At 50.2% G+C, this 24723-nt stretch overlaps 1 protein-coding gene across 2 annotated transcripts in view; it reads right to left on the bottom strand.

The window, feature by feature from the left end:
• Positions 1–7353: 7353 nt before the first annotated feature.
• The window catches only part of Top1mt (DNA topoisomerase I mitochondrial), a 22400-nt gene continuing 5030 nt past the window's right edge, over positions 7354–24723 (bottom strand). Inside the window, exons 4-14 of one of the 2 annotated variants that reach the window (XM_021183832.1) lie at positions 20930–21052; positions 20155–20339; positions 19539–19683; positions 18733–18876; positions 18337–18522; positions 17181–17249; positions 16489–16603; positions 14545–14672; positions 13880–13974; positions 8076–8222; positions 7354–7595 (exon numbers count right to left, since the gene is read on the bottom strand). In XM_021183832.1, coding sequence (XP_021039491.1) covers positions 7493–7595; positions 8076–8222; positions 13880–13974; positions 14545–14672; positions 16489–16603; positions 17181–17249; positions 18337–18522; positions 18733–18876; positions 19539–19683; positions 20155–20339; positions 20930–21052 — 1440 coding nt within the window. In that variant the 3' untranslated portion in view covers positions 7354–7492. Of the gene's footprint in view, positions 7596–8075; positions 8223–13879; positions 13975–14544; positions 14673–16488; positions 16604–17180; positions 17250–18336; positions 18523–18732; positions 18877–19538; positions 19684–20154; positions 20343–20929; positions 21053–24723 lie in introns of both variants that reach the window. The other variant, XM_021183831.1, reaches the window with a different exon arrangement.

Raw genomic sequence — 24723 nt, forward strand, 5'->3', positions numbered from 1 at the left:
TACATTCTGGGTGTTGTCTGCAGCAACTGGACAGCTGTTAGATCCACTGGGTACATTCTGGGTGTTGTCTGCAGCAACTGGACAGCTGTTAGATCTACTGGGCACATTCTGGGTGTTGTCCAACACCCCTCTAAGAGAAACTTCTTACAACAAATTGTGTATTTATTTGTTACTGTATGTCTCGTGTTATTTAAATAAAATAATATATAACATAAAAATATATAACAATTAGGCCAGCTAAATGTAATTACAGATGTCTAGCTCTGACTTCTTCCCCTTTTCTTAGTTCTTGTTAGGTAGGAAGAAAGAAAGAAAGAAAGAAAGAGAGAAAGAAAGAGAGAAAGAAAGAAGTCCTGCATTCGCAGTGATGGCTATTCAGAGCTCTTGGTAAGCTGTAAACCTTCTTTCTCTCAGGATCTGTAAGACCTTTGGGGCTGGGGGGGGGGGCATGTAAAATTCTTAGCCAAAATTACTTAATGATTAAGACTTTCAACTTTTTAAGGTTATAAATGTCTACTCAGGTTACAAGAAATTTAGAGATACATGTCTAGCCTCCTGGTCTTTGGTAACTTTGTTAAGCTAATATTTGGATAAATTGAGTCATACAAAAAAACTGTGAGATAAAAAGAGAAAGAAAGAAAGAAAGAAAGAAAGAAAGAAAGAAAGAAAGGAATAAAGGGCTTCCAATCTCTGTAGACTATATTTAAAGTTTTATTTTGATTCTAAAGGACTTTCAGCTAAATCTTCAATTCAGAATTTTAAGGCTAAAACTTAACAAGGATAAAACTATATAAAATCTTGTAAAAGCTGTTAAAGTACTATAAACTACTTTAACACACATGTTAAAGATAATTAACATGCAAATTAATAGATGCCTCATAAATGATCAAGCTCTTTTTTTAAGATTTATTTATTTTATGTATATGAGTACACTGTAGCTGTACAATGGTTGTGAGCCTTCCTGTGGTTGCTGGGAATTGAACTCAGGACCTCTGCTTGCTCCGGCCCAAAGATTTATTTATTGTTATATGTAAGTACACTGTAGCTGTCTTCAGACACACCAGAAGAGGGCGTCAGATCTCATTACAGATGGATGTGAGCCACCATGTGGTTGCTGGGATTTGAAGTCAGGACCTTCAGAAGAGCGCTCAGTGCTCTTAACCACTGAGGCATCTCTCCAGCCTGATCAAGTTTTTTAATGTGCTCAAAACTGTATTTGTAGTAATGCTAAATGCAAATGTAATTCACTTAGAGACAAGTTTTAATTAACTTTCTGTATGTTTTCAAAGTTAAGTATAAAGTAACTAAAAAGTAAGTGAAGTTAGTTTAAAATCAGATATATCAAATAGGCCAGATGCAGGGCCTCAAATTCCTAAGGTCTGCAAACACAGCATCTAAAATGTTTAATAAGAAAAAACTTCCCATAATAGACAAAAATGCCAGCTCCTAAAAACGGCCCTAAGGTCTCCTGGACACAGAGGACCCCACCTGGATTATGATGATGCTAACCACCGGAAAAACAATTGCTCCATGCATTGCCTATATCCGGAACCATACTCGAACTGTGAACAAGCAGGACGACTAGAGAATTAACGCCCCTCTTTGCCTTGCCAAGGTCGGCCGATCTCTCATGTCCCTCCTCCACAGGAATGTAGCTCAACCTTCTGGGCTCAGCAGCTGAAGGCTGACACTGCCCAATGTGGCAGCCAGAGTTAATGCTGCCCTGTGTGATGGCTGAAGACATCTGCCTCTAAAGAAACCATCGAGAGCACCATGGAGGAGCCCAGGGTAACCATCCAGGTTGTGGGTGAGGCTGTCAGTTTAACTGGTAGAGGGGCCATTTGGATGATACTTCCCGCTCAATTTTAGCCTTATCAGATCTCTGATGATGGTGATAGCTAACTGTAACTTTATCAGTTTGACAAGAGCAAGCACGAAGATCACACCCCTTCCCCAACACACACACAACTGCCTAGTCAGTCCATGTAAAAAATCAGGCCTTGGTTTTTTAGAGCTACCAAGTCTCCTGCTTAAAAAAGGGCAAAATTCACACTCACAAAACAGGTTCTTAATGTAACTTTTATTATTCCTTTATTTGTAAATTTTGCCCTTTTTTCCTTTTTTGAAGGGGGGAGAGACAGGGTCTTTTCCAGACAGGGTTCTCTGTGCAGCTCTGGCTGTCCAGAAATTCACTCGGTAGACCAGGCTGGCCTTGAACTCAGAGGTCCACCGGCCTCTGCAAGTGTGTGCCAGTACCACCCAGCACAACTTGCTTTTCAATGACTGGTCTCGGTGCCAACCACCTATGATTCATAGTAAATAACTAAATTAAAAAATATTTGGAGTTTATAAATAAAGTTGTGAGGGTCTAGGGACATTCAGGGTATATAAATGCACGTGTAAAGGTCTAAGGATGTGAAAGTTAAATAAATTGTGTGGCTCTAAGAAAACAATTTAAAATATATAACAAAATTTGTAAAGTTTCAGATTTCTTTCCTTCTTGCTATGTTGTTGTTATTCTAAGACTTGAGAAGTTCAGAGTTTTAACATGAATCATGGAGTTCTCATAAGCTATTTTTTCTTTTTTTAGAGATTTATTTATTTTATGTAGCTGTACAGATGGTTGTGAGCCTTCTTGTGGTTGTTGGGAAATGAATTTAGAGGACCTATGCTCGCTCTGGTCAGCCCCGCTTGCTCCAGCCCAAAGATTTTTTTATTATTATAAATAAGTACACTGTTGCTGTCTTCAGACACACCAGAAGAGGGCGTCAGATCTCATTACAGGTGGTTGTGAGCCACCATGTGGTTGCTGGGATTTGAACTCGGGACCTTCGGAAGAGCAGTCGGTGCTCTTAACCGCTGAGCCATCTCTCCAGCCCTCTGATAAGCTACTAATCTAGCTTAGGAAAAGCACTGATCACTGTTACACAGTGCTCCTCATTGTGCTGAACACGTTGCTGACCAAACTATACATCCAGCCAGGGACAGAGGAAAGAGTGTTCATGCTTTTAACCCAGACTCATTTTGGGGGTCCCCAAGCTTTTGCAATGGCTCAGAGACGTGGGTCAACTCCAGCTGTTTGCAGACTGGTTAACTGCTTTTTCTATGAGGACTTCAGTGCAGATCACAAACAGGGGTGATGCCAATGTATCTAAAACTTCGTTAACTTTCAAAATTATTTCGTGTAAGCTTCAGGGAAGTTGCGACTTGGATCCACCTGTCAAACAGACTCCAGATAAGAAAGCCTGACAGTCAATACCCTAAGCTTCCCCACCCAAAGTCGCTATCTGTCCCAGCAGATCTCCAATCAACTACGGACTGCAAACTATGCCACAATGGCCGCAGTCCCTGTGCTTGCTGAAATCTGACTCGTACCAGGCGCTTCTGACAAAATGTCCTACCAGCTTGAGTCCCACTGTAGGCCAGCATTCCGACCTGCTCCTTTCAAACAGACCTGCACCTCACTAGCTCCACACAGTCCAGCAAAACTTGGGCAACACACCAGAGATGCCCTGCCCTCTCCCAGCCCCGCCCACTCCCAGCCTTTGATCAGCTTTGTAGCCTTCATGAGCCCTGACCACAAAGTCCCAGTTTTTAGCTGACATACAGTTATAGAAGAGAGTACTTTGTCCCTTATCATTAACTAAAGGCTGGAATGTTAGGTCCAAAGGAAACTAGTTCCTCTCTACCAAAAGGAGGTCACTTCCCTTCTCTCTGGCCAAAGGGACCAGTAGCTATCTAATCCATGATGCCTGTTAGATAGCAAAGCTCATGCTGTCCCCAGGACACTTTAGGATTACAAATACTTGCTCAAATTGGAGAGTTATAAAAGGGGTTACTCATTTGGGTGTGATGGCACGCCTTTAATCCCAGCACTTGGGAAGCAGAGGCAGGCAAATCTCTTGAGTTAGAGGCCAGCCTGTCTACACATTGAGTTTCCAGACAGCCAGGTTTACAAAGAGAAAGCCCATCTCAAAACACCAAACCAAACCACCACTAAAACACAAAAAAAGGTTACTCCAGATAGGGGCTGAGGTCTAACCAAATGGCTTACTTACTTCATGGCTACCAAATTTTACCTTGATGTTCATTTTCTCTGTCTCTTTGCTTTACACATCCTAATTCTCATTTGTAAATATCGATGTCATATACTACCGATACCAGGAGCCCTAAGTTTAAATTCCCCACCTCACTCTAATAGAGCCATTAGGGAATATGATGACTGGACCCCTCCGCTTTATGCTAGGAATCTTGCATCTTGGTGCCCACTAGCTATTTGTCTCTCACTCCAGTCCCTGAAAGGTAAGTTCCCAGTAACCCTGGCTCAGTGACCCTTCCCCAAAAGTGTACATCTGTGACCATCTACCATGATGACATGACTGCCTGCTTTTTTGGCTTCTGAGCCTGCTTGTGCCGAGTGGCATAGCTCCTGGCTTGTTCATGCAGACACTCAAGGTCTTCTTGTGGGTTCTGCCATTACAAATCCTTCCCTGGCTCTTGCTCTCTTGCCTTCTTCCTCCTGCTGTCCTCTCCCCCCTACCCCCTCTCTCTCCACGTGCTCATGGCCGGCCTCTACTCCTCTACTCTCTTTCTCTCAGCCTTTCTCTGTCTCTACTACCTTCTCACCTCCCCTCCCCATGCCCTCAATAAACTCTATTACATACTACAAAAAAAAAAAAAAATCCTCCCCTCACCCCTTCGCACAGCAGTCTCTAGTTTGGCTCTGACATGGTGGTCTTGCTAGCAGTTTCAATAAACTTAACTATACATTAAATTAAAGTCTTTTCTTAAGGGTCTTGAACTCCATAGCACAAGCTCCTGGCCTGAGAGTTCCTGGGGCTAAGCCCTGAAACTAAGGAGTGGCCATGTCTGTCTACAGCCAGAATACCATGAAACGGAGATCTCGAGGGGTGGGGGGAGGGAGTGCCTGGAGTAAATGAAGACAGGGTCAGCTTGCCCATAGGTGCCCACATTCTCCAAGCTGTACCTGGAGGCCAGGTAGACTGTCCTTCATCCTGACATGGGAGCCTGCCGTGGTGTCCCCTCACATAACCGGTTCTGGCACTTTTAACCATAGCATGTTCTCCCCCATCAGCCCTCACGTCTTAGCTTTCTCATCTCCTTGCACCCCCCCACTGAAGAGGCTGCAATATAATCTGGTTCTAGATTTGCAACACTTCAACCAAACTTCAAAGTTCTAGCCAGTTAAGCAGCCATGTGTAATTTCCATAGAGGTGTGCCTTTTTCCTTCCAGTTGTTTAGACTGGCCTTGCCCAGTGCTGAAACCTTCTGGCCGGAGCAGAGGGGTCCTGGGAAGCACCTACAGGCCATGGTGGGCTCAATGGTACAAATGCTCCTTGACAGCAAGCATGGCCACTGACCACCGAGAACAGGGGTGGAGTTGGGCCAGGGAGTGCAGGACAGGGCTGCAAGGTTTCTGGAAGGCAATGGACAGCCTAGGGAGTTGGGGTGGTCAGCAGCTGCAAGGTAGGAGGTAGTCTCTGCCTGGCCCATGGTAGGTCTGGGGTCCTAGCTGGCGTCACTCAGGTTGTATATTTATGTGTGGTATTTGCTTTTTTTTATTTTTTTGGTGGGGGCGAATATGTCTCTCCACATAGCTCTTGCTGTCCTCGAACTCACAGAGATCTGCTTGCCTCTGCCTCCTGAGAGCTGGGATTAAAGAATATGCCCAGTTGTTCTCCATTTTCTTTGAGGTACTCAAGTCCATCAAAGAGAACTGTTTACGAACTTTGTTTTAGTTAGGGTTTTACTGCAGTGAACAGACATAATGATCAAGGCCTCTCTTATAGGACAGCATTTAACTGGGGCTGACTTACAGGTTCAGAGGTTCAGTCCAGTATGATCAGGAGCACAGCAGCATCCAGGTAGGCATGGTGCAGGAGGAGCTGAGAGTCCTACATCATCATCTGAAGGCTCCTAGCAGAATACTGGCTTCCAGGCAACTGCCCACTGGGGTTTAAGAGGGTCTTAAAGCCCACAGCCACAGTGACACACCTACTCCAACAAGGCCACATCTACTCCAACAAGGCCACATCTACTCCAACAAGGCCACACCTCCTAATAGTGCCACTTCATGGGCCAAGCATATTCAAACTATAACAAACTTGAAGCAAACAAAACCAGAGTTCATAAACTCACTAACAATTTGGCCAATTTGGATGGTTCAGGCATGCATTCCAGGTGCAGGAAGCCAGGACAAAGAGGATCACTTAAGCTCGGGAGTTTGAAGTGAGCCTGAGTAGCAGAGACAGGAGTGCCGAGGGACTAAAAGGAACCCCTAAACACAGCTTCTTACTCACTTCCTTTTGCTCACTCTAGACTTCCTTTCTTCCTTCCCTTCTTCCTTTTTTGAAGCCGAGGTCTCATTACGCTGTCTCTGGCCTGTTTCTGGACTCAGGCAATTCTCCACCTCAGCCTCTAGAGCAGAGGCAGGGGCTGCCACACCCAGCAAAGAACGTAAACATAAAACATAAGAGGTCTTGAGAATGGGAGGATAGCCCAACTAAAAACAAAGTGGAGGAGTGCTGTGTGTGCCAGGCCTTTCGGAGAAGCCAAGCCTACATTGCTTTGGCCTCCTCCCTGGGCCCTGGGCCCTGCATTGATGCCTTTACCTCCTGTATCCCTCGGTTCCTTTTTCTTACTGTCCAAGCACAGTAAGGCCTGGCGGGGAAGGGGAGGTGGGGGGGCAAGCGGGGAGGGATGTGGAAGAACTGGATCCTGCTGGCCGAGCCCTGGCACATACCAGCCATTGTGACCTAGGCATGGAGGGTCACCCACACCCACACTTTCCTGGAGTCCTCTGGGCTTGTCATGGGGCTTACATGGGAAGCCAGAACTTCACTTAAATTCCTGCAGTGGGGTACATAACTGGAGCAAAGCAGCAGCCAGGGCAGGCACGCCCAGGCAATAGTGCCAGAAAAGACTGTGACCCCAGAGGACACAGAAACTCAAGGAGCAGAACAAGACCTGGAAGAATACAAGGCTGCTAAACCAAGGCAGAAAGACATGAATCAGAGGCTATAGATGGCTGGAGGTATGTTCCGTGGTAACATGTATGCACGGCTGGAGGTATGTTCCGTGGTAACGTGTGTGCTTGCCATATTTGAGTCCTGGATTCCATCTTAAGCTTGGCTGAGGCAGGAACTGAAAACTACCACTGGAAACTGTGCTAAGGACATCTGTAACCTTGTGTCGAGCTCAGGTATATGGTGATGGGTCCCAGCCACCCCGGCCTCCATCCCTCCCCCACCCCCACCCCCGCTCTCTCCTCAAACAGAAACCTCACTCAGGGGGCTGGAAGCAGCTGGTGGGAGACTCAGGCCACGCTCAGGGTGTTTCCAAGGTCAGTCAGCGTTGTTGGGGCCTTTATTCTAGGTCACAGTGACAAACACCTTCCCCCAACATTTTATTCTAGAAAAACCACAATACTGCTTCACAGTGAGAAAGAACATTTCAGCGGCAAAGAGGCTGCTTAGAATTCAAAGTCTTCACCTGCCTGGTTGAAGGCCCAGGCAAACCTCTCTCTCTGGGTCTTGTTGTAGATCTTCTCCACAGGCACTCCAAATCTCTTACACCTGGAGGTAACAACATCAGTTCTGAGTCCTGCCCTGCTGCCAAGGTGTGGAAAGAGGTAGTGGCCTCTGCACATCTGGGTGACCAAGATACCCAGTGCCACCTAGACCTGTTCTCCGGGACATCACAACCAATTGTATCCCTTCCCCAGGAATCATGACATCCCTGGTATGGCCTAGCTAGCCACTGAGCAAGGCCCAACCTGCCCCCCAACCCCCAGTGGGCAGACCAAGCACTCATGTGATTTAGTGCTCACAGGGTACTGGCAGTCCCAGCCACCCCAAAGCTCAGAGGAAAGAGGTCTAAAGACAGGACTTGGACTCAGGAACAGAGCCATCGGGGCCATCCAGTTAGGTGGCCCCTGTCACAAGAAGTTGTGCCTAGCACAGGACCAGAGACAGGGTGGGGCACCTATGGGATTGTGCTGGGGCCTCCTAGAGCCCTCAGGTCACACACGGGGACAGTGGCCTCAGATCACACACCATGCGATGCTGATCCTGGGGTCCAGATAGTTGAGCTTGGCAGTGCCCAGGGCCACCTGCTTATTCTCCTCCTTGTCTGTGGCCTTCGCGCACAATCGGGCCAGCTGTTCTTCCAGCTTTAACAATCGTTGCTGCTTCTGAAGGAAACTGTTGGAAGAGGGGATCCCTGTGCCAGCTGCCGAGAGCAGACCCGCGTCACCACCTCCTCTGCCCCACCTTCACATCCCTCCTGCAAATGGCCTCGTTAGCCTTCTCCAGGCATAAAGCGAGAGAAGTCCAGAGGGGTCAAAGCTGAGGCCAACTCGCACCACACCCAGGGAGGCTGCTGGCTCCATGGATGGAGGGAACCGTGCAATGCCAACAAGGGGTGGGCAAGGCTAAGAACAGGCACAGGAACAGATGCCTCTATGACTCGAGAAGCTGTCCAGCCCTTATTTCTGTCTTCTTAAAGAAATTAATGGGGCTAGAGAGTTAGCTCAGCAGTTAAGAGCACTGGCTGTTCTTCCAGACAACCTGAGTTCAATGTCCAGCACCCACATGGCAATTCAGAACCGTCTGTAACTCCAGTATCAGGCGATTCGAGGTCCTCCTTTGGCCTCCTCGGGCACCAGGCACACGCACGGTGCACAGACATACAAGCAGGTAAAAGACCCATAGACATAAAATGATAAATAGATAAAAAAAAAAAACTCATTAAAGAAAATAAATTTTAAAACGAGGTCCCCCTTTCGCCCTTCTCCTTACCTGCCCATGGCAACCTGCTACTGATCCTGCCACCACGTGGTACGCTGATCCCAACCCTAGGGACCAGTGCTGCAGACACAAATGTGGAAGAGCAGACACGCATGGGAACGAGCTGCAAAAGGCTGGGCAGCAGGAGCCACAGCAACCACCTGCTCAGTGACAGCCACGCTCCAGCAATGGCAGAGTCGCTGTCAAGAGCACAAGCAAAAAGGCCAGGAGGCCAAGTGTGACCCGTGGGCCACCGTATGCAGGGAAGGAGGCAGGAAGGAGCCTCGTGCCCCACAGAGCACTTCGGGCGACACATGGGACATTTCGTAGCAGCTGTGCTGTGACAGCTGCACGCCTCACTGAATGCCCCCTGGTCTAACTGACATCTGCAGCACGCCACTGTGAGAAGGCAGAGCTCCGCACCTCAGGAAGCTTGTCACAAGGAGAAAACTTCAGCCCTTAGGAACTGTAGTCACTCGGTCAGAAATGCTCAAGGACATTCCAGAAGCACAAAGGAGTGGGGGTGTCGTGGACAGCTGGACACAAAGCCTTATAACCGACTGCTCCCGAAAAACAACAGAACTCACTAACTCAAGAAGGAATGCGAAACCTGGACAGATAGATGTCAAGCAGAGTCCAAACTGATCACTAAAAGCTTCTACCAAAGCAAAGCCCCCATAAGGGCACCGCCGGAGCCCTCCATCAAATGCCTACAGAGCCACCAGCACCAGGTCTCCAGTAAAGGAGGGAAACACGTCCCAACTCATTTTCTGGAGCCAGCATTACTCTGATCAAAGCAGACAAAGGCATCCCACCCTCTGGAAACAGAAGAGAAGCTGCAAAGGAACGGAAGCCCAATTCTGCATGAGATAAAGGGCAGAGATCACAGCCATGGGCATGCAACTGAAACAGATGGACAAACCCCACCGTCATCTCAGAAAGGACACCTGACAGTCCCCAGCACCCATCATGGTCACACGTGTGCACACGCAACCCTGCAAATCCCGGGAGAAGTATCCATGCAAGCACACAGTGACCACCATGCTGACGACTGAGACCAAAAGCTCTGTCTCTCAGGTTGGATGCAAGACACAGTGACCCCCACAGACTGTTAACGCTGCTCTGGTCTAGCCAAGTCAAGAAAAGGAAGCGGAAGGTCCCCGTGCCAGACAAGAATAACTGAGCAACTCCGTGTGCACGGGTGGTGACTATCCACCTGCACACACTGTGGCAGAAGCAACCATTTACGAGAGCGGGAAACGAGGCCAACAGACCACCAGCAGCTGCATTGCCGTAAGTTAGGTGGTCACCCAAGGTGAGGCAAGTCACCAGAGCTAGGCTTGGCTAGCTACCGGCAGGAGAGCCCACAGGACAGGCTGGCCTATGGGTGGTGCCTGGAATTAGTATTTCACGAGGGTTCCTGCTATTCTTGCTCATTAGGCTCAATATGTTCTGCAGACAGACAACATAGTTCATGCTGAGCCTGGCTTTCCTTCTTAAAGTCTGGATCTTGGCTCATGGGAAAGGGCTCAGAAACTTTCCAGATAGACGGGCGTCTCGCATATGTGATCCATCGAGTGCCATCCCGTTTGTGGTGCCAAGAATAAAGGGAGCAAATCAGAAAGGAGCCTGAGTACACAGATGTTTTCTTCCCTTGTGAAATTTTCCCTTCGCTGAGCCTGCCTCCTTTGCTGCATGCTCAGCTCCCAGCATATGCTACACCCTCAGGCATCAACCCAGATGTGCCCCCCCCCCCCCGGGGATACCACAGGGGTGACTCTGAAACACAATGGAAGTCCTATAGCAAAAGAAAGGTCAGAGCGTGGTGGCTAACACTCACTCCTCTGTGCCCCTGGAGCCTGGACTCAAAGCAGCATCCCAATGGTAAGGAAGCAGCAGAGAAGATGAGCACGGGCTACTCTTCCAGAGACTCAGACTTGATTCTAGACCCCACAAGGCAGCTCACAACCATCTGTGACTCCAGTCCCCGAGGAGCTGATGCCCCCTGCTGGTCCCCTTGGGCATTCTGTACACAAACATACATATGTGCAAGCAAAACTTCCATACACATAAAAATAAATATATAATTTTTAAAAATGATAGGGTAAGATGTCAAGATCACCTGGGGGCAGGAAGGGACTAGGTGTGGTGGCACATACCTTTCACGCCAGCACTTCAAGAGGCAGAGGCATCAGATCTCTGTGAGTTCAAAGCTGGCCTGGACTACATAGCAAGTTCCAGGCCAGCCAGGGCTATGTAATGAGACCTTATGACACCTACTACCCCCGCCCAAAATAAAAAACCAACAAATAAAAGGAGAGATGAAAGACTCTACATCTAGGCACACGAGTGAAACTGGTGCACTGTGTAACACTTAGTCTTCACTGTCATGAGGACAGAGGGCTCAGCGCCATAAAAGGTGCAGGGATGGGGCAGTGTTAAAGGCCACAGATGTTTCTGTAGCCGGTGGGAGTGTTGGAACTGAAACCCTGAGTGTTAAGGTTTGAAAAGTCTTCCTAAGTATCCTGACCACGGTTTTGCCTCCTGGAAGCTTTGGGAGGAGACAGACTAGAGGAGGATCCGCCCAGGGCTCAGAGATAGTCAGGTTGCTAGTGAGCTCTGGGGCTGGGCCACCGGGCACCCAAAGGCGGGGGACTCTGGACTGATATCCCTTTTCTGACTCTAACATGTTGAGGTGCAAAGGCTCAGGACTGGACTCAGCTCCAGGCCACCTCTCTGGGTTCCTGAGTTCACAGCTCTCCCAGTTGGTCCTGGTCCTGACCTAAACCTCTCATTGCCTGCCACAGCAGCTCTACCAACTTTGGGCACTCCTCTGGAGTCCTAAGCTGAGAGCCTTTGCTGCCTGTCGGCTGGGAGCCTAACACTGGCCACCATGGGAAATCAGGAGTGGCAGCCTGTGTCCATTCCTAGCCCGTGGATCCTGTAACTGCTGCCTCAGCACAAGGCCCACCAGATGGGACTCAGCCCTGGAGGACTCACTGCTGATGTCAGCCTCCTGCACGAGCAGTTTGCAGCCTCTGAAAAAGAGCCTGATTACATCCTGCCTTCCCCTGGGGAGGCAGTGTGGCTGTCAGACACAGTCTGCTCCAAATGGGGCTGGCTACTGCCTAAGTGAGCAGGAGGAACTCCTGGACAGGGCACATGAGCCCTCTTACCCAGGACACAGCCTGCATGTGAGTTTAAAGCCCCATCTGTGAAAACGTTCCTGTCCAGATGTGGCCTCTGGGTAAGAAAGGGAACATCTGCAGGGTGTGTTTACTGAACGTGAGTGTGGATCTTGTATCAAGGTGTGTGTTGGGGGGGCAGAAGGGGGAGGAAAGGACAGTGGGTGACAGCTGTGAAATGCAGAAGGGACAGCACTGAGTGACAACCTCAAGGTACCATGGCAGTCTCAGAGAGGGGCTCCCACAGAATCCTGGACACAGCCCAGGTGCTCTGCCCGCTCTGCTCTGCCGTGGTCAATCTCAGCAATGAGCAGTGTGCACTGAGCCCAAGAAATGTTATCACTGGACCCAAGGTAGACTGGGGAACCCCTAACAGAAGTGGCCATGAACAACCCAAATATGAGCTAAAAAGCCTGTTTATACCTGCATGGGAACACAACACTTAGCTTTTCCTTGAAAGACTACAAATGTTTGCTGAGAGGTTAAGGAAGACTTAGTTTAAATTATATTGATTTTTTTTTAAACATAAGCCCTCATGTAACCCAGGATGGCCCTGAGTTTGCTATGTAGCTGAGAATGATCCAGGCTTCTGCGCCTCCTGATCTACCCCAAGGGCTGGGGTTCCAGGTGCTTCTAGACTGTATTGAGACTTGGTACCACATGGTGTGGGGCTTTCAAAATAACCAGCAAGCACAACACCACCCCTCAGTGCATGGGGGGAGGTGGATTTCAAGTGTCGGCATGTAGCCACAACACAGAGTTAGGTGTTAGACAGAGGTGGTACATGCCTATAATCTCAGTCCTCAGGAGGGCGAGGCAGGACCATGGGTTCGAGACCAGCCTAGGGTACACGATGAGACTTTGTCTCAAAGAAGAAAAGAAAAAAGTTGACAGTTTTATTCTTCCTGATTCCCCACACTCAGCCACCAGGATGGCCTGGGGTGGACCCAGGACACAGATGAACAGAACAAAACCAAAGGCCATAAATGAACCCCACACCTGCAAACAACCGATTTCCAACACAGGGGCCGGGTGCACTTGGTAAGGACAGAAATGGTTGCGTGGCCCCCAGTGCCAGAGAATCTGGTAGTCCCAGGAGTGAGGCTAAACCCTCAGACCCCAGATAAAAGTAAATTCAAGATGAACTGAAGACCACTGTGGAGCCAGAGAAAGGGTTAGGCACAACACAGCCAGAAGTGACAGAAGAGGACCAAGACCCAGTGGGCTCACCGGGCAAGGCAGCCACGCCCATAAGCCCAGCATAGCTGCAGAGAAGCCTGAGGAGACAGATGTGAAGCAGACCGAGGCTCCTCAAAGCTGGGGCGATGGGAGGGGATGCTGATGGATACAGGATCTCTCTGTGAAACTGGCCACACATCTCTCAGGACTGTGTATCTTGCTTTGTTTTGATTTTTTTTTTTTTTTTTTTTTTTTTTTTTTTTTTTTTTTTTTTTTTTGTCTATTTATGTCATCTTGACTGGCCTGGAACCTACTATGTAGACTAGACTAGATCTGAACTCAGAGATCTGCCTGTTTCTGCCTCCCTGAATGCTTAAAGCATATCACTGTACCCAGCAGAACTGGGCACTTTGAAAGGGTAAACTGTGTGCCGTGAAAATTAGCTCCACCAACTGCTCAAAACAAAATCCAGGAAGAGCCGTAGGAGCCTGGGAGCCCTGCAAGTGGTGACCCTGCAGTGTGCAGCCGGCGGCAGAGGCCACGGCCACACCTTCCACAGCTCTGTAATCCTATTACTACTTCTGTGTATGAGGAATGAAGTTTTCAAAGATCGCAACAGTAGCTAAGGAGAATCCCAAGGTCAAGGCTGACCCGGGCTCGGCCCCCGCCCCAGGGTCACGGCTTTCAGGGCAGCAGCCCCACACATACCTTTTGGGTTTGCTGTCCCCTCTCATTCTCAGGTCAGTCTCTGCCTTCTGCAGCTCCACCTGTGCCTCAGCCACCTGTGCCTTCTTTATCTCAATCTGTGAAGAAGCAAACGCTTTCAGGACTGCGTCCATCCCCACCCAGACTTGTCCTGAGGACTTCCATCCACAGCTGTTGGCCCAACATTCTTTGGGGGGTGGGGGGGTGGGAGGTTATAGCAGATGGACTCCTGAGCCTCACAAATGCTAGGTGAACTATGCCACCCGTGTCCTGGCCTTACATTCTGAAACAACTCAGATGATACAGCAACCTGGGAGAAGGCCCCGTGAAGCCACATGGGGCTGACCAGGAGCAAAGTGAAGACGAGGCCTCTAGGGCCCAACGGTGCCACCCGTGCCAGCCACAGACTGATCCAGCATCCCCACTGCTCCGACCTCTTTCATAAACTAGAACACTGGCTGTGTCCTAGCAGGGAAATGAGAGGCAGCCAGAAGATGGTTCCTCCCATGGCTGCCCAGGACATGGCCCTGTGTGATTCCAAGTCCCCGGCCCCAGCCTCCTACAGCACTATACCCAGTCCACATCCCTGTCCTCCATGAAATGTCCCAGAAGAGAAGGGAAGGAACCAGCCAGTATGGAGGGGACACTCACCACAGGCTCCAACTCACCTTTTTTTGAAGTGTCTGCATCGACTTCTCGAAGGTCTTAGGAACTGCTCTCTGATGGTTACAGAGGACTGCCACAGCCCGGTTCGCCCGGTTGTAAGCTAAGACTTTGCAGGTTAGGCTGTCTTCCGCTGAGCAAAGACAAGGACGGCTGTCACTCTGCTGCAACCAGCTCTGAGCCTCCCTCCCTCCCTCCTATTCTTTGGTGGCACTGGCAATGAAGGCCAGGGCCTTGGCACTCTAAGCAAGTGTTGTACACTGGACCACATCCTTGGCCCTAAAAGGACTCTCTGGACATGTTATAAATGTCCCTTCTTGGACACAAAATCCCAAGGAAGAAGTCAATGACCTAAGATGTCCCACAAGCCAGGGCCAACTGGGTTTAGCCACAGTGATGGCAGCACAGCATCCTCACTTCCTTGTGGGAGCTGAACTATGTCCTCTTGGGAAAGAGACAGGAGCCCCAAAGCCATCCCAGGCCCAGCCATTTCCTACTAGAACAGGGTAAGCTGGAAGCTCTAAGGCCCAAGGAAAGGCAAGGCAGTGTTGTCTGGACTTGTTTAGCCCAGGATCCTTTTAAGACCTCATGACTATCAACCCTGAGGCCCTGTATTCTGTACACCCAGCTTTACTGAGCAAGGTTCTCCCTGAGAGACTGAAGTTCAGGTTCAGGTTCCCGAGTCGCCCATCTACATAGACTAGCTCCCACCCGAAGAATTCTAAGGCCAGGTGGCCATTCATACAAAAATTTACAAAACCACACCTGGAAATAGGACCCTGCGGTTGTTTTTTTTCAGGGCTGGGCCTGAAGGATGCTCTACTAGTAGCCCCTGCTTCTGGCTTCCTATGGCAAGTTCCTCTAAAAAAGGTTCCTCCCTGCATTCCTGCCCTTGATGCATGAGAGATGTCTTCAGGGTCACACAGCTCTCTGGCTCCAGGTCAGCCATACTGGCTGCCTGGGTTTCGTAGGGGAATAGCCCAGTGTACTGGCTAGTTTGGTGTCAACTTGACACAGCTGGAGTTATCACAGAGAAAGGAGCTTCAGTTGAGGAAATGCCTCCATAAGATCCAGCTGTGGGGTATTTTCTCAATTAGTGATCAAGGGGGAAAGGCCCCTTGTGGGTGGTGCCATCTCTGGGCTGGTAGTCTTGGGTTCTATAAGAGAGCAGGCTTATAGAAGGCAGGGGAGGCAAGCCAGTAAAGAACATCCCTCTATGGCCTCTGCATCAGCTCCTGCTCCCTGACCTGCTTGAGTTCCAGTCCTGACTTCCTTGGTGATGAACAGTAGTATGGAGGTGTAAGCTGAATAAACCCTTTCCTCCCCAACTTGCTTCTTGGTCATGATGTTTGTGCAGGAATCGAAACCCTGACTAAGACACCCGGATTCAGCACTTAATGACACCGAGTCTTCACCCTGCCCTGACCAGAGAGTTCCTGAGCCCATGGGTCACAGTATCTCCTCGAGGAAACCCTGCTTAGGGAGCATTGTGGGCATAGGTGGTGGGCACTGGCAATCATGCCTTTCTGGGCTCAGATAAGCAAAGGAGCAGATGTGGAGGGAGACCAAGGTCCCTGGGTGGCAGTAAAGGAATGGAACCTAAAGCTGATTTGGGATTTGGGGGTACAGAAGAGGTCAGGAGTGTAGGGGTGCAGAGGTCTGTTAGGAACCTCCAAAGTGACTGAGGAAGAGAGGCAAGACCCTACCTAAAGGAGGAAGGGGAAGGACATACGGTAGACCAGAGACAGCAGCTACAAGGGGTGGAGCAGGAAGCAGGACACCTCCCTGCTGGGGGGCGAGTGAGGCCACCCCCACTCTGGGGTTGACCTCAAGCATTCTTCCACCAATAGGCTGCTGTGTCCAGTCCTAGCTTGGCTCATGCCTAGGGCGCGCCAAAGTGCAGCCCGTGGGCAGCTCCCATGCGGGACAATCTAGCTAGCCCTACTCACCATGGGTCAGCACCCGCAGCTGTTCCTGCAGAGTGACGGAGGCATTGTAGGTCCGGAACACCTTGGCCGTCAGCCCTTCCATCAAGTCCTGCAAGTGCTTGTTCAGGCTGGAAGTCTGGGTACAGAGAGAAGAAAGGAGTCATGGAAACTGGAGTTGCATGGGCTAGCCTCGGCTTCCGGAAGAGCAAAAGGAAAGCTGCTTTAGCTGCTGGGTCAGAACAGAGAACACACTGGGGACAAAGACAAGTTAGACTAGACACCCTAGTGCCCATCTGTGGTGGTTGGAATGAAAATGGCCCCCATAGGCCCACAGGGAGCGGCACATTTAGGAGGTGTGGCCTTGGAGTGGGTGTGGCCTTGCTGGAGTGGGCGTGGCCTTGTTGGAGGAAGTGAGTCACTAGAGGGTGGGCTTTGAGGTCTCGGGAGCTCAAGCCTAGGCTCAGTGGCTCACTGTCTACTTCCTGCCGCCGTCGATCCAGATCCAGAACATTCAGGTCCTTCTCCAGCAGTGTCTGCCCGCACGCTGCCATGTTTCCCACCAGGATGAGAACGAACGAAACAAACCTCTCAACTATAAGCCAGGCTCAATTAAATGGCGTCCTCTATAAGAGTTGCTGCGGCCATAGTGCCTCCTCACGGCAATAGAAACCTTAAGACCCCATCACTGCTTTGAAAATTATATGCATGCTTACGGTCAGTGCATCAAAGAGGTCGTCCCTAGGGTCCTTGTCTTCCATGAAGTGCTGAAGGTTCTGGAACACCTGCCATGGAGAAGAGCAAAACTCGCAGCCACACGGAGACCCCCTGGAGCAGAAGTGAGCTGAGCAGGAAGGATGTCTCACAGGGACAGGAAAGATCACACCGTGCACATCAACAGAGGGCTACAGAGAGGTACATACACCAGGTCCTGGGAAGAGGTGGTGCCAGCACAGTGCCAGGCCTACCCTCTGGAACCTTTATGCTCACACCACTATCCTGCACGTGGTCACTCACTGCTAACTCATCCATGACCATGTGGTGAAAGCTGAAGCTGGCCCTTTGTGCCTCTACAGAGCCACTCACTGATGCTAGCAGGCCACAGACACCTGGTTCCCTCTTCTACCAGCAACACTGACGTCCACCCAGCTGACTCAAGAGCGCTGTATTTGTGACCAAATCAGACACACCTAACATCACAGAGCCTCAGGAAAACAATCTCTCTCCTCTGCTCACTTTAGGGAGAAGGCCTGAAGTTCCTCCTGGCCAGGCCCACTTCTACAGATAGCCTAGACTACATTGGCCTCTCCTGGGTTTTAGCTTGCCCATCCTGCCAAGGGTGCCAAGGTGGCATCATATCCCCTTTGGAACCTTATAATGTGACCTTCTGTAGAAACAGAGCAGCCACACACAGGTGGAGCTGTCAAGATGGGGTCACGCAGAGCACAGCGGCCTCAGGATAGCATTGTGTAAGACAAAGGCGCGGAAGCAGCTGTGTTCAGAGGAAGCAGAGCGCAAGGAGCAGCTGCGTCAGGTCTCATGGGGCAGAGCCAGGCCAGTGGGGAAGAGGTCTCACTAGGGGTAGTCAAAGCCAGGGCATGCGTGGAACCAGTGGAAGCAGGGACAGGCGAGAAACGGATTCTTCCCATGTTCCATGGGATCAGCATCCAAACCCTGGACTTCATGCCTCCTAAACCAAAACATTTATAATAGGTGTGTGTGTGTATGTGTGTGTGTATAAGCCCCTGGCTGTCATGCTTCCTCACACAGCCACAGGAGACACAGGAAGGTGCACCAGGACATCGCTGTGGCTCTGTTGTGCTCTGACAGAGACCCCACTGTGAACACGGTCCCTGAGGTGAGGGCACTCACAAGCTTCTCCACCGTCACATGGTTCTTATAGCGGATGGAATCCTTTCCCAAGAAGTCCAGCTCTACAACGTGCCCCTGGCCACCTGCGGGCACGTGCAGTCGGATGTGCTCCACACGGAGTGAGCAGCAGCCCACCGTGTCAGCCGTCTCGCCCTCTTCCTTCTCATTGCCTGTCCGCAGTGCCAGCTAGATCGGGGTAGACACTGGTCATGGCTGTGGTCTGTGGCATAGGAGCACACTCATAGAACTCATATATACCCAGTGGCACAACACACACACAATCACAAAATCACACAATCACACAAAGCACACACATACCTATCTGATGGAGGCTCCAGCTCCAGGGAGAAGCCACCATTGTCCTGGCTGCCCTGCTCTCAAGGTCCCATGCTATACCTTATCAATAAAATAAAGGGCCACAGCCAGCTGTCTCTTCTTCATTTCTGGTGACTTCCAGTCAGCCTGATACTGGGCACGGATCTTGTCCACAACCCCCTTCAAGCGTCGCGCTACCTCATACTTCTGCCAATCCATCTCCCCCTAAGTAAAGACAACAAATGTTCCCACAAAGTGCAGAGCAGGTGACTGGACATCTCCCCACCTCAGGCATCCCAGGAAGGTTTAACTGGATGAGGGACAGGGGCAGCAGAGCCTGGCCTCAGAAAAATGTGAAGTGACTATCTTAGGGTTTTACTGCTGTGAACAGAAACCATGACCAAGCCAACTCTTATAAGAACAACATTTAATTGGGGCTGGCTTACAGGTTGAGTCAATTATCATCAAGGCGGGAACATGCCAGCATCCAGGCAGGCATGGTGCAGGAGGAGCTGAGAGTTCTACATCTTCATCTGAAGGCTGCTAGCAGAATACTGGCTTCCAGGCAGCTAGGATGAGGGTCTTAAAGCCCACACCCACAGTGACATACCTACTCCAACAAGGCCACACCTTCTAATAGTGCCACTCCCTGGGCCAAGCATATTGAAACCATCACAGTGACTATTAACCCCACTTAGATTCCTGTTAGACTGCAACCATCGGCCCAGCTGCTCTCAACTCTGGCTAGCTGATCCTGGCTAATCTCTAAAGGCTGAACTGAAGGGCTGAGGAGTCTCCCATGCCTGCTACCCTGGAACAACACAGAGGGGAGGGCCTGACACCTGTGCTCTGAGGCCCAGAGCTTCCCTGGAAGGCCCTGCTCTCACCTTCGGCTTGGAGCTGGGGTTCAGTATGACATACTTGAAGGAGTTCTGGATGTTCTCCATCCAGGCAGCCAGCCACATGACTGTGTTATCTGAGCGTACCTCTTTCCACTGGTGACCTGCTGGGGGCTCAGGGATCTTGGAATCCCTGCAGTAAAACAGGGGGGGACTTTCAGCACACTCTATACAGAGAGCTCTACATACCAGGTGGCTGCTGCACAGCTGTCACTCAGGGTCACTGAAGTAGGGAGGTGACACAGGACAGACCAGAGGTAACAGCAACACAACAGCATACAGCAAAGCCCACACCCAACGTGCCAGCACTCAGAAAGCCAAAAGCTGAAAACGTAGACGAAACCTCCCAGTAAGGGACCCTCAGCCCTGCTGAGCAAGACAAGTGGTTCTCCCGAGTGGAGAGACACCAGCCCAGCTGACCCAGAGCTCTGACAAGACCCACGAGACATGGAAACAGAGCCTAGTGTCTCCGGGCACCCATCCAGGAAAGGGTCCCACCCCAAAAGAGCTAAGGACAAAAGTCACCCCAGTAGGCAGCCTGGGCTAGACCCAGCCAGGGTCCAATGCTCACCCACAAGAGCCTGGCAGGCTGACTCCCACATACCTGCTGCAGTTAATGATTACATCCTCTGGCATGACCCTCCTCTTCAACATCCCCATCTTGGGATGGTCACCCCGGCCTCGGAACAAGCCGGGTGGTTCCGTCTTAAAATTGCCTATTTTTTCTCTGTGGCCATCTAAAACGCAGTAGCCAAACTCCTGCTGCAGTTTCTCGGCCTCTTCCTTTAGCTTCTGAGTCAAAACGATATGTGGGCATTAGGAGAGAAAAAGCTAAAGTGAACCCCGTTCCTGTGCTGACCATGGGTCCCTCCTGCTGCTGCTGGAGGCCTCAAGCCCCCGCTTTTCCAGCAGGTGTGGGGAGCGCACCGCACAGGGCCCCCCTTGCCATGTAAGGTAGCCTTCAAGGTAGGAAGAAATGAGGCAGGTTCTGGAATCGCCTCAAACTCCCTGCAAAGAGATGGCCAAGAACCAGTCAATTGAGAAAGAACTATGTAGCAGGTTCCCATTAAGTAGAGGGGAGACGTGGAAAGATGCACAGTAGAGCCAGATCACCCCCACATTCCTGCCCTTGGGTTCTCTGCCACTCCTGACCTTTCAAATGGTAGTGTACTTTCAAAGGTGCCCCAGGAAAATGGAATTATATCCCAGAGACACCTTAAAGGAGGGGGGTGTTACTTGAAATCACTCAGCACCTGCCGTGACGGCACCCAGAACCTGGTCCACCTCCTAAGGCCACTCGGAGAGGAAGGTTCTATGAGGGGCGCCCTACAGCTTGCACCCACCTGCTACCTCCGAGTTTCCCAGAACCTGCTGCCAACCTGCTTCTGCTCCCTGGGCAGGGTCCTGCGGGCCTCAGCTCTTTCCAGGAAGTGCTTATGGATCTCTGTAAAGTCACATTTGTCAAGGTGTGTGATGAGCCTCCTCTCCTCAGCTGTCATCTCCTGTCCCAAAACCAACAACATGTGCTGAGTGTCCGTCCCACGGCTCGGGGAGCCCACACGTGGGGCCACTGCACAGGATCACCGTGACATACCACAAACACAGGACTGCCTGCACTCTGCCAAGAGGGCTAAGGCCATTCCACTAGACCCCTGGCCTCTAACAACCAATGTACCGGGGACCCAGGTGTACAGTGGAGGAGCCCTGGGAATAAGCCATGTGGCCTCAGCTGGAAACAGCTCTCTCCTGGCCACATGGGAAAGCATGAATGGATGACAAGGGAGACCTGGGACGAACAGGGACAGCTGAGAGGAGAGCATGTGTCGATTCAGCTTCAGGTTTGTGGCTCTAATTCACACCTTGAACCTTACTCTGTCAGAAAATGACCAAATGAAGTCCCCAAGTGAGCTCCTAAATCCACTTCCTTCCCCAAAGCAAGGCCTCCCATGTCTCCAAACCCAAAGAGTCTGCTGACAGAGTGGCTGCTCCCAGGCAGACTCCCAGTAACAGAACCACACTAGCCCCAGTCTCCAGCCAACAGTAATAAACTCTATTAGTATGAACCCAGAGGGGGGTGGTGTGGGAGAGCCAAGGATACCTCTTCCTAAATATAATTTAACATTTCAGTAAGGAAAGAGGTAAAAATTCCTGACCCACTAGCTCCAATTCAGGATCCCATCCCTATGTAACTTATCCACGTTGGTCTGATGACGATTGCACTCCAGGGACAATTAAAGAAGAAAGCGATAAGGCACTGGATAGATTATAGCAAATTCACTCAACGGAATGCTAAAAATTAAATTAGACGCCTATAAATACTTCTCCAACAAAGTAACCCGAGGTTGCGTCATTTCTCAGTCCTGGAAGCTAGAAGGCGGCATTTCACTTGATCTCTGCAGAGGGTCCTTTCTCTGCTTCCACAGAGGGAGGAGACAGCAAGGTAACAGGGCCTGGCTGATCCCCTCCCACAAACACAGGGCAGGAGCCCCTCCTGACAGGCAGGGCCCCGCCAGGGCCTGGATACCTCCAGGAGGCTCCACATGGTTTGTGAAGATTCATTTTTATTTTAAACTGGGGTTAGGAGATGGGTGTGTGTGCACGTACACACATGTGCCTGCAGAATCTAGAAACATCAGACCCCCTGGAGCTGGAGTTACAGGTGGGTGCTAGGATCTTAACTCCCGGAATCTATACACTGAGCCATCTCTCTAACCCCCTCCCCCAGTACCACCTTTAACTACTGATGCAAAAGTCATTACACCCCAGGGAGGAGTTTTGGAAAGAATGGTTGAAATCACAGCAGATCAGAATTTGATGATTCCATTGCAATATGGAGAAACACACACACACACACAGTAAAATGCTAATATTACTTGTTTGCACGCTGGTTGTGACAGTGCAAAAATCAAAGTGAAAGACATGGATGCAGACATGGAGAGTGGCAGGGGGGGGGGGGGGGGGGGGCTCGGCAGCTGGTTTTCAACCTCCATTTCCTCACTACAGAAGCCACAGCCCTGCATCAGGTCCTGGCTCCCAGTCATCTGCAAAGCGCGTGAGGACATATGGGGACCAGTACAGGGCCACCTCTTTCCTGCACAGCAGAGATCAGAGGAGATCATCTGGAAACAGGACCCAGCCTGCACAGCCACCGCTGCAGTCTGTCGGCCATCCTCTGGATTGGGCCCCTTCCCTGCCCGCTTGGAGACACTGAGAACAGAACAGCCCACCTTTCCCCGCTATACTAATAACTAAGGGACGCCAGACGGGAAGGAACATGCACTAGCTCGCTGGCTCCACCCGTGTCCCTGGATGCTTTTCAAGGCAGCAGTTGGTGAGAGTCATAGTGAGAGGCAGGATCAGGGACAGAGTCTTGCATGGGGGACAAGCCACACTGTCCCCACAGCTGGTGCTGGACAGCCAGGGATCCATGAGTGAGAATGTCTACTCAGCTTCAGCTTAAACCACAAGCTGTAAGTCCCCTGATGCTACACCCAAATGCACTCACATGCTAAGCATAAAACCAACAACTGTGAATATCCTAGGAAAACACAAAGGAGAATGCCTTTGTGACCGTTGCTGAGTCAAAGACTTCTCAGACACATAACAGCAATGGCACAATCCATTACCAAGAAAGCACCAGCTTTCACATCAGAGTACAAACTCCCAAGAACACTGACGAAAATAAAAGTGGAAGCTGGCGGGATGGCTCAATGGTTAAGAGCACTGGCTGTACTTGCAGAGGACCCAAGTTCAATTCCCAGCACCTACAGAGAGCTCACAAACCATCTGTAACTCCAATTCCAGGGAATCCCCAGGCACCAGGCATGGATGTGGCACACACACACACACACACACACACACACACACGCAGGCAAAACACACATATGCATAAAATAAAAATAGATTTTAAAAAAATGAAAATAGAAGCCAAAATTTTAGCAAGTCATATTTCTGATTACAATTGTAATAGGGAGAAAGAGGTGATATGCATGCTTATAGTCTTAGCACTTGGGAGGCAGTGGAAGAGGGTGGAAGCTCATGGTTAGTCTCAGCTATGTAACAAGTCAGAGTCCACCCTTGCCTCAATAAATAAACAGGACGGAAGAGGTGTTCCAGCAGCTAAGAGGGTCGCTGGCACTGCTCCTGCAGAGGACCTGAGTGCCCCGTACCCATGGCAGGTGGCTCACAAAAGCCTGTACCTCCAGCTTCAGGGTATCCAGAGCCCTCATCTGACCTCTTCAGACAGCAGACACACACATGGTGCACGTACACACAGGCAGGGAGACAATCATACGTGATCGTGTCATTTTCTGAAGATCTCTCTTGCCTTCGAAGGTTTGAACTTTTGCCAGAATGTGCAACCAAGTTAACATGCTCTGGAATCATTTAAAACTATGTACTCAGGGCTGGCTCAGTGGGTAAGAGCACTGGCTGCTTCCCTAGGGGACCTGGGTTCAATTCCCAGCACCCACACAGCAGCCTACAGCTGTCTACAACTCCAGTTCCGGGGGATCCATCGCACTAGGCATGCGCGTGGTGCACATATCTGTGCATGCAGGCAAAATAGCCATGCACATTTTTTTTAAAAGTCTAAGTACTTAACCTGCTGTCTTACTGTGTGCTCGGTCTGTTTGTTTAACCTGCCTTTAAAAGAACACCTTACCCTGCCTTCAGCTTTTATAACCCAAGATAATGTATAGCTTTAATCGTAAGCTAGTACTCTGACATGCCCTCGACCTACAATAATGTGTTTTGTCTGTAACTGTTCAATCAATATAGAACAAAGTACTTTGCTAAGGGACAGACACAGGCACAACAAACAGGTTACATACCACAAACTATAGACAGGCAGAAGACATAGGGAGAGAAGTGGAGAATTCAAACGTGGGCTTGCTCTTGGTCAAACCACACAATGAGGAAGTCTCTTTTATGCAATCATATTCATTAAAAGAAAGAAACAAGCCAGGAGGTGGGGGCACACACCTTTAATCCTAGCATTCAGGAGGCAGAGGCAGGTGGATCCCTGAATTCAAGGCCAGCCTGGTCTACAAAGGGAGTTCTAGGATAGACGGAGCTACAAAGAGAAACCTTGTCTTGGGGAGGGTGGAGGGGTGGGGAGAAAGAAAGAAACAAAGAAAGAAAGAGAGAGAGAGAGAGAGAGAGAGAGAGAGAG

Source organism: Mus caroli, chromosome 15, assembly GCF_900094665.2.
Source record: "Mus caroli chromosome 15, CAROLI_EIJ_v1.1, whole genome shotgun sequence".
Taxonomy (NCBI): domain Eukaryota; kingdom Metazoa; phylum Chordata; class Mammalia; order Rodentia; family Muridae; genus Mus; species Mus caroli.